This window comes from Vigna unguiculata, chromosome 5 (assembly GCF_004118075.2).
Source record: "Vigna unguiculata cultivar IT97K-499-35 chromosome 5, ASM411807v1, whole genome shotgun sequence".
NCBI lineage: Eukaryota > Viridiplantae > Streptophyta > Magnoliopsida > Fabales > Fabaceae > Vigna > Vigna unguiculata.
In genome coordinates this window covers 13624192-13633106 of record NC_040283.1, presented here as the reverse complement: position 1 = coordinate 13633106, position 8915 = coordinate 13624192, and the positions used below count along the sequence as shown (strand labels likewise).

The following is an 8915-nucleotide window of genomic DNA, read 5'->3' as shown; positions in this document are numbered from 1 at the left end:
ATAATAAATGGAGTAATTAAAGAAGACAATGTGTTGGAAGAGAGAAATTTGCAAGATTCTTGGAAGATGAAAAGTTATTGACATTTGACAATGTAAATGCTGAAAGATGAAAAGTTGTTTTTATTCTTGTTAACATTTTTTTTTTAATTTTTGGAAGATGAAAAGTATAAAAAGCTTATTGAGTAAATATATATATTCTTGGATAATTTATTAGGCCAAGATGTAATGAAGTAAATTTCCAATATATAATTACATACGGAGAAGTTAATAAAATATAGGATTACATGTCATTTGATATTAATATTAATACTAATATTAAAAATAAATTTTTCAAATAATTTTAAACTTTTTAAACAATTTAAATTCAGAAAGTCCAATTTAAATTAGAAAATCATGAATTAAAAATATCGTATATCCGAAGAATAAATTATGATATATAATAACGCTTTCATCTACTCATCTATTGTACATACAAAATATAAAAACAGTAAGTTTCAAATTCAAATTCAGTTATTTAAACTTCAAATTCCAACCATGGACAATATAGACTACTAATTTAATAATTAAATGCACATTAGGTGATGGTGGAAGATGAGAAGTAAGTATGGCTAATTGAGAGATTTTGAAATGTTTACAAAGAGATTGAATTAAAAAAATTAAATTAATATTAATTATAAGTTATAATAAATTAAATCAATTAGGTTGTAAAAATATTTAAAGTGCATTGTATCTGGATGAATTTGGTATATGTGTTGAATTTGAACATGTAGATAACATTGCAATATTTGGATAGGCATTGAGTGCCACAAACCATCATTCTTAGTGTTGATATTTAATGTTGTAATAATTATTAATGCAAACGTCTTGGAATAGGTAAATTAATTCTTGAGAAAGTGAGAAGTTTTTTATTTGCGGTTATTGGTATAACTATTATTCATATTTAGAGAAATTCTTGATATTCTTTCTAACATCAATTCATTTTGTGGGAACATGCAAAGTAAAAAGTTATTCATAGTTAATGTTGTCAGAATCAAAAAAACAAAAATGTGTTAAAAGTAGGAATTCCAAGTTGTAAAAACTTCTTTAGGAAACTAAGTTAAAAATGACGTAATGCACAACTATATATGATAGTGCATTGAGACACCAAAAGTAATTGCTTTCTTTATAATTAATAACTTGGAGGAACACAAGTTTCTTTATTTCAGAGTAATAAGATATTGTTTCCTGGAAGATTAACTTTGAAAAATGTGAGAACTTTTCAACATTGTACAAAGCTTCTTCAAGAAGCTACGTAAAGTTTTACAAAATAAAAACATAATAGGCTTTTTGCAGGAATGTTGATAAATTATAATTATAAATTATAAATGATAATACAAAAGATTACTGTTAGAAGGATTTAATTATGCAGAGTATCACATTGAGACACCAAAAATATTTACTTTCTTAATATGCCATAATTAGTGAGAAAGACATATCAGAAGAGGGAAAACTTTCTTAAATTTTGAGAAGCATGAGTTGGCAATGCATGGAGTCCAATAAACACTATTTCTTTAATAAGTAATGATAGATAACTAAATTAACATCGGAAGAATGAAAAGTTAATTTTGATTGTTGTTAATATTAATTACTTTCTTGGAAGAAGAAAAAGCTTCTTAAAGAAGCTACCTTAAACTTAAAAAAAAAAATCTTATGTTAGGTTGGTCTTTTATGTAATAGATTTTTTTTTGTGTGATAAATACTTTATATAATAAAAATAACTAAACTTAAATTTTAAAGTTCATTATTTATTATCAAAATTACAAATTCTAAAGAAATTTGATAAATAATGTGAATAAATTTAGATAATGTGAAGAAAATGAAATATTGTTAATCATTTCTGACTTAGGTATGACATTAATTACCTGCAAAACATGTTGGAAGATGATCTTTGTTTTAGCAGTGTAAACCATCATATATGTTGGAATACAAAAAAGGTTTATCATTGTTGCAAATTAAATTTCTTCATCATTTTCCAAATTATATTTAAAAAATTTTGAATTACAAAAAAAACCTAGTGTCAATGATACGATCGTTTTGTGTGTCATTAACTACATCAGTGAAATTACAAATATTATTAAGTGCTATTTCAAAAGTAATTACTTTTCAAATTTTAAATACAAAGAGATTTCATGAGTTGGAATTGGAAAGAATTTCGTAATACGAATAAATTTGGTGGTGTAATTGTAATTTTGAAATATGAAAAACATTAATGACGATAAAACATTTAATTTCTAATATTAATCTAATTTAATTTAATTTATTTAATTTGTAATATTTATTCAATTAAATTTAAATTAATTAATTTAATTTATAATAATTAATTTTAACCATTAATTTCATTCATAGATTTTTAGTTCATATTATTAAAGAATATAATGTGATACAAAAAATTCATATTATATGATATCTTTAAAAGTTGAACAATATTTTAAAATTTTTTTATTATTTATTTTTGTCCATTACTTTTATTAAAGTTCTTAACTAATTAATGACTCTTCCAAAAGTATATAAAATATAAAATAACAAAAAATGACAGGTTACTTGATATTTTTGAGAAGATAATAAACTACATATATTAAAAGAATGCAATGGTAGATTATAAAGAACTTTTACATGCATGCTTGCTTTTCCACTCTCAACTTTGAAAATAAGAGAACTTTTCTCCTTTAGTGAATGACAGACACAACATTTTTTCCAGCCACGACCTATCTTCATAGACGTTGTTGTTATCACCAAATTACGTTGGACTTCACCTAGTGATCCATGGCGCATAATAGTTGAAAGTCCACTGTTGCGAAAATACCTCATTTTTTATTGCATATCTTGCAGTTACACGAGTTATTAAATAATTATGGTTAAATCAATAAATGTAAAATAATTATTTTTAATAAAAAGTTATAGACTCACACATATAAATGCACTCAAATATAAATGCTCATTATGACTTTTCCAACAATCACAAATGTACAACCAACCTGATGGTTCACATTGATTGCATATCTTTGGCAATTAATAAGAATTCTTGCACTTACGCACAATTTATTAAAATTGATTGTCTAATAAATGATTAAATTAAATAAATTTTGTCAAATGAAAGCTTTTGAATAGAAAAAATAACTTTAGATACAATCATCATATAACATGTTTCAAATGAAACATTTCAAACAAACGTAATACATACATATTGTGATGTTGTGTTGTAAAAGAGGTAAAACTTGCAGAGGATAACTTTGTTGTCTTTTTTCAAATTGTTGATTCATCTAAAATAAAACCTTCATTCAACATACCAAAAAAGAAATACAAAAATTCTTACTTTCATCCGGCAAACAAAAGAACAAAATTTTCTACCTTTGTTATATTCTTCAAACACTTCATCCATCTAGAAACTTGTACATCATTCATCTGAAAGAAAACCTGCATTGATCACAAAAAAAAAAGCTATACATAAGTACTAAAATCTGTTTGAAGAAGAAAATACTCCAGAGAAGAAGAAAAACGTCTACCTTGGTTGTATTCTTGAAACAGATCATCGATTTAGCAAAACCATCCTTCATGACAGAAAAAAAAAACCAACATTTGTTGTATTCTTCAAACAATTGATTCATCTGAAATAAAAATTTCATTCAATAAACCAAGAAACAAATACAAAAATACTTTGATCTGACAAACAAAAGAACAAAAGTTTCTACCTTTGCTATATTCTTCAAACACTTCATCCATCTAGAAACTTGTACATCATTCATCTGAAAGATAACCTTCATTGATCACAAAAAAAAGTCATACATAAGTACTAAAATCTGTTTGAAGAAGAAAAGATTCCAGGGAAGAAGAAAAGCTTCTACCTTGGTTGTATTCTTTAAATAAATCATCAATCTTCCTTCATGACAGAAAAAAAGCCAACTTTTGTTGTATTCTTCAAATAGTTGATTCATCTGAAATAAAACCTTCATTCAACATACCAAGAAAAAAATACAAAAAACTTTGATCTGGCAGACAGAAGAACAAAAGTTTCTACCTTTTTTGTATTCTTCAAAAACTTCATCTATCTAATAACTTGTATGTCATTCATATGAAAAAAAAACTTTCATTGATCACAAAAACAAAGAGTCATACAAAAGTACTAAAATGTGTTTGAAGAAGAATGGAATTAGATGGAAACATAAGATGAAAATAACCGAAAGCTGAGTAAAAATAAGATGAACTTCACATACCACTTTCATTCTGAAACCAAATAAATCAAATCTTGGTCGTGACCCATCTTCTACTCATTTCATTCATCTGAAAAAAAAATGAAAAAAAAATAAAATCAAAATAAGTAGAGATGTGAAGATGTTAGTGAAAAACATCGAAAAAGCTGAAAAAAATCGAGATATGGGTAAAAAGATGAACTGTTTGGTTGAGAAAGCTGAAAAAATGAAATCTGGATAAAATATGAACTTTACATACCACTTTCATTCTGAAACCAAATAAATCAAATCTTGGTCGTGACCCATCTTCTACTCATTTCATTCATCTGAAAAAAAAAATGAAAACAAAAATAAGTAGAGATGTGAAGATGTTAGTGAAAAACATCGAAAAAGCTTAACAAAACTGAGATCTGGGTAAGAAGATGAACTGTTTGCTTGAGAAAGCTGAAAAAAAACCAAGATCTGGGTAAAAAGATAATAAGAAGATGAACTGTTTGCTTGAGAAAGCTGAAAAAAACCGAGATCTGGGTAAAAAGATGAACTATTTGGTTGAGAAAGCTGAAAAAAATGAAATATGGATAAAATATGAACTTTACATACCACTTTCATTCTGAAACCAAATAAATCAAATCTTGGTCGTGACCGATCTTCTACTCATTTCATTCATCTGGAAAAAAAATGAAAACAAAAATAAGTAGAGATATGAAATGTTAGTGAAAAACATCGAGAAAGCTGAACAAAACCGAGATCTGAGTAAGAAGATGAACGGTTCGCTTGAGAAAGCTTAAAAAACCAAGATCTAGGTAAAAGGATAATAAGAAGATGAACTGTTTGCCTGAGAAAACTGAAAAAAACCAAGATCTGGGTAAAAAGATGAACTGTTTGGTTGAGAAAGCTGAAAAAAAACTGAAATCTGGATAAAATATGAACTTCACATACCACTTTTATTTTGAAACCAAATAAATCAAATCTTGGTCGTGACCCATCTTCTACTCATTTCATTCATCTGAAAAAAAAAATGAAAACAAAAATAAGTAGAGATGTGAAGATGTTAGTGAAAAACATCGAGAAAGTTGAACAAAACCAAGATCTAGGTAAGAAGATGAACTGTTTGCTTGAAAAAGCTGAAAAAATCGAGATCTGGGTAAAAAGATGAACTGTTTGGTTGAGAAAGCTGAAAAAAAAAATGAAATCTGGATAAAATATGAACTTCACATACCACTTTCATTCTGAAACCAAATAAATCAAATTTTTGTTGTGACCCATCTTCTACTCATTTCATTCATCTGAAAAAAAAAAGTGAAAAAAAATAAAACAAAAATAAGTAGAAATGTGAAGATGTTAGTGAAAAACATCTAGAAAGCTGAACAAAACCGAGATCTGGGTAAGAACATCGAGATGAAGAATCGAAAAAAAGCAAAAATAGAAATAGATCTTAATGTTTGAGTGCGAAAGAGAAAGATGAAGCTGAAGACATTTTGTCTGCAATGGTGTTATCTGTGAGTGAGAAAGAGAGAGAGGCTGAAGAGGTTTGAATTTGTGAGAGTGAGAAAGAGAGAGAAGAAGCTGAAGAGGTTGGGATGAAAGAGAATGATTTTTTGTGTGGGATATGGAGCGTGAGAAGAAAAGAGATAGAGATTTTGTTCTTTTTTATTTAATTTTTGAAGGTTCAAAATTCTGATATTGTGACACGTTAGCATTTTTACCTCTTATAGAATTTTTTTTTGAATAGAAGTGGGTAAGAAATAATATTTTATTGAAGAAATTTCCATTTATTAGTTCAGAATTGTATATAGTATTAGACTCTTCCCATTTAATGTATTTTTATACTCAAATTTAATCAACCAACACCATCAAAAATATTGGTTACAAATAATTTAGAAAAAAAATTAATAGTAGTTTTAAAAGGCCATCTCCATTTTAGATAGAAATTAAATATTTTGGAACATATTATTTTCATTATATGAAAATAGTATTGACATTAACAGTGATAATTCATAAGTAGACTAAATATTTATATAGTGCGTACACTCTCAATCTTTTTCTATTATGTATTTTCCAATCATGTACTATCAATAACTTTCCCATTTAATTATTAAAACGAAATTAAAGGAAACGTCACGTGATAAAGTATAGCAGCGTAGTCTTGGGGTCCTTAACGCAACCCCTACAACCTGGCACACCACGATGCCGACATAAAACGGATACCAATCTAACAAAGAGTGTAGAGTAAGAAATCATAAGATGATACAGGGGCCGTAGCCCTAAAGAAATCGTAAATAAAATGCCTCCAGCCCAGATGGCTAAGCTACTGAATCACCGCTCCCTTGCTGACCACGAGAACCTCGCCCATCTGCTCCCATCAACCAAGTTGATGATCATCGCAAGGAAGAACAACCACATACAACACAGCCATGCAACAAAACGGGTAAGCTAGAGCCAACACGTACTCATCATACAGTCAAATATATTTTCATCATCTCACATCCATATAACAACCAAACATGTCATGACTCATCATTCAATACACTACGACTCGACTCGACTCATCCGGATACGTATAACTCGGTCGGATTCAGCGGATGCTTGCACTTGTGGTGGATACCTCTGCTCGATCCTGAGCTGCTCGATCCTGAGCTATGTGTTACCAGTGTTACAATGAATCAACATCTCTCCCACCACAAGGTTAGCCCTCAGTGAGTTTCAGGCCTCCTGCTACTCCCACCACAAGAGTCAGTTCGTTCTAAGTGAGACTAACTGGCTCCTCGGAGCGTCAGGATGCAACCTTACCTTGAATCCTTACCTAGTTATACAGATGGGGCACCACCATGAACACCCACTAGCAGGGGCCATGGAATTACGTCCCGACCACTGAAGCGCGAGCCCGGAGGTCTCACCTAGAGACCCCAAGGGATGACACGCTGACACGGACCAACGTTCGTAAATCAACAATAAGAGAATATTGAATTATATTTTTCAATTCCGTATCAACCCTTGAAGTTTAATCCTCATACCAATCACATCTCAAATCCATATCTCTGATCATCACCACCCCAATGAGTCTGGGGCCTAGTCTCATATTTATACCATGTTCCTTTAGTCTCAAACCGTATACTCATTTCACATGCTAAGTCCCCACCACACTCATCATTCCTCATTTATGAATCATGTCACGCATATATAGCAACCCATTAGGCATATATTCATACATCAGTACATGCATCTTATCATAGCAGTCATACCCAAACAAATCCAAGCACAAGAGGATAAAAACGCGATCCAACACTACACTGTCTCGCCCAAACCCCTCGCTCAGGCTGAAGGGTCTCGCTCAGGCGAGCCCCCCTTTGCCTAGGCGAGGGCTCAAGGAAAACCAGGGCCTGGGAAACACGGGATCTCGCTTAAGCGAGATCCCTCTCGCTTGGGCGAGTTGCCTGCTCGCTCAAAAGTTGAGCGAGCCGCCTGGGCGACTTTTCGCGCAATAAACCTAGGCGAGCTCCCTGTTTCATCTCGCCTAGGCGAGATGGACTCGCTTGGGCGAGATTAACAGGTCTCGCCACTGTTCTTCACTGCCACAACCATGTTTATCAAATCCACCAAGCATAACAAGCATTTAATCACACCAAAACGAAGGATTCATTCATGAAATCATTAACTCACTCAAGAACAGCCAAGACAACACCTAAAATACTGAAACCCTAACTTCCCGTACCTGGGATTCAGGCTAGCAAATGCTCCGACCCGCACAGCGAAGGTAGAACTGCTCCTAGGGCGGTTAGCAGCGGAACTGAATGGCAGAACAGAGAAAGGAGCGGGTTATTACCAAACCCTAACGATACAGAGAACACAAACCATGAAAGGAAGGAGCATGAGCTGAGGAGTGACTTACGTGAACAAGGACTGAGTTCGAGCTTGAAGGAAGGGGACCTTAGGGCAAACCTTAGCAGAGCTTTTCGTGAGAGCAAGGGGAAGGATTGACGGCTGCTGCGTTTCTGTGAGAGTGAAAGTGAGAGTGGGATTAGGGCAGACCTTAGGACCTTATACGTTGGGCCGGCCTTAGGCCCACTAACTTTAGGGCAGAAAAGTTAACATATTTTAAATGGGCCTTACATTCCCTCCAACAACAAAAATTTTCGTCCTCGAAAATGAAAGACTCACCATGTAAACAGATGTGGATGTGATTTTCTCATGTCCTCCTCTAACTCCCAAGTCAAGTCACCCGTTCTCCGATCCCAGATGACTTTAACAAGATTAACGGTCTTTCCACGGCGTTCTTCAACCTTGTTGTCCTCAAGAGCGATGGGTGGTACTTCCACTGTGAGATCTTCCCTGATTTGTATATCTTCAGCCTCCAACACGTGAGCCGGATCGAACACATACTTCCTCAGCTGCGAGACATGAAACACCGGATGAAGGTTCGCCAACTGCGGGGGTAAAGCTATCTCATAAGCCACTGGTCCAATCCTCCTCGTGATCTGATACGGGCCAAGGAATTTAGGCGAAAGCTTCCTTGAGCGGAGAGCCCTTCCCACGCCCGTGGTTCGGGTCACCCTCAAGAATACATGGTCTCCCGCCGCTAACTCCAAAGGTCTCCTCCTACGATCAGCATAGGCCTTCTGCCTACTCTAAGAAGCCAACATCCTATCTCTCACCATCCTCACCTTCTCGGTGGTCTGCTCTAACAACTCT

At 32.7% G+C, this 8915-nt stretch overlaps 1 protein-coding gene across 3 annotated transcripts; it reads right to left on the bottom strand.

The window, feature by feature from the left end:
* Positions 1 to 3270: 3270 nt before the first annotated feature.
* LOC114183431 lies at positions 3271 to 4864 on the bottom strand. Of its 3 annotated transcripts, XM_028070452.1 has the most exons (7): positions 4827 to 4864; positions 4486 to 4552; positions 4251 to 4317; positions 3882 to 3971; positions 3729 to 3794; positions 3543 to 3644; positions 3271 to 3453 (listed from the first exon to the last, which is right to left on the bottom strand). In XM_028070452.1, exons 3-7 carry the CDS (start codon positions 4257 to 4259, stop codon positions 3355 to 3357), a joined length of 366 nt encoding a protein of 121 aa, XP_027926253.1. In that variant the 5' UTR covers positions 4260 to 4317; positions 4486 to 4552; positions 4827 to 4864; the 3' UTR covers positions 3271 to 3354. The 3 variants fall into 3 exon arrangements, with proteins under 3 accessions (XP_027926253.1, XP_027926254.1, XP_027926252.1); XM_028070453.1 differs by lacking the exons at positions 4486 to 4552; positions 4827 to 4864 and having other exon boundaries at positions 4251 to 4326; XM_028070451.1 differs by lacking the exons at positions 4251 to 4317; positions 4486 to 4552; positions 4827 to 4864 and adding an exon at positions 4055 to 4144.
* Positions 4865 to 8915: the final 4051 nt, after the last annotated feature.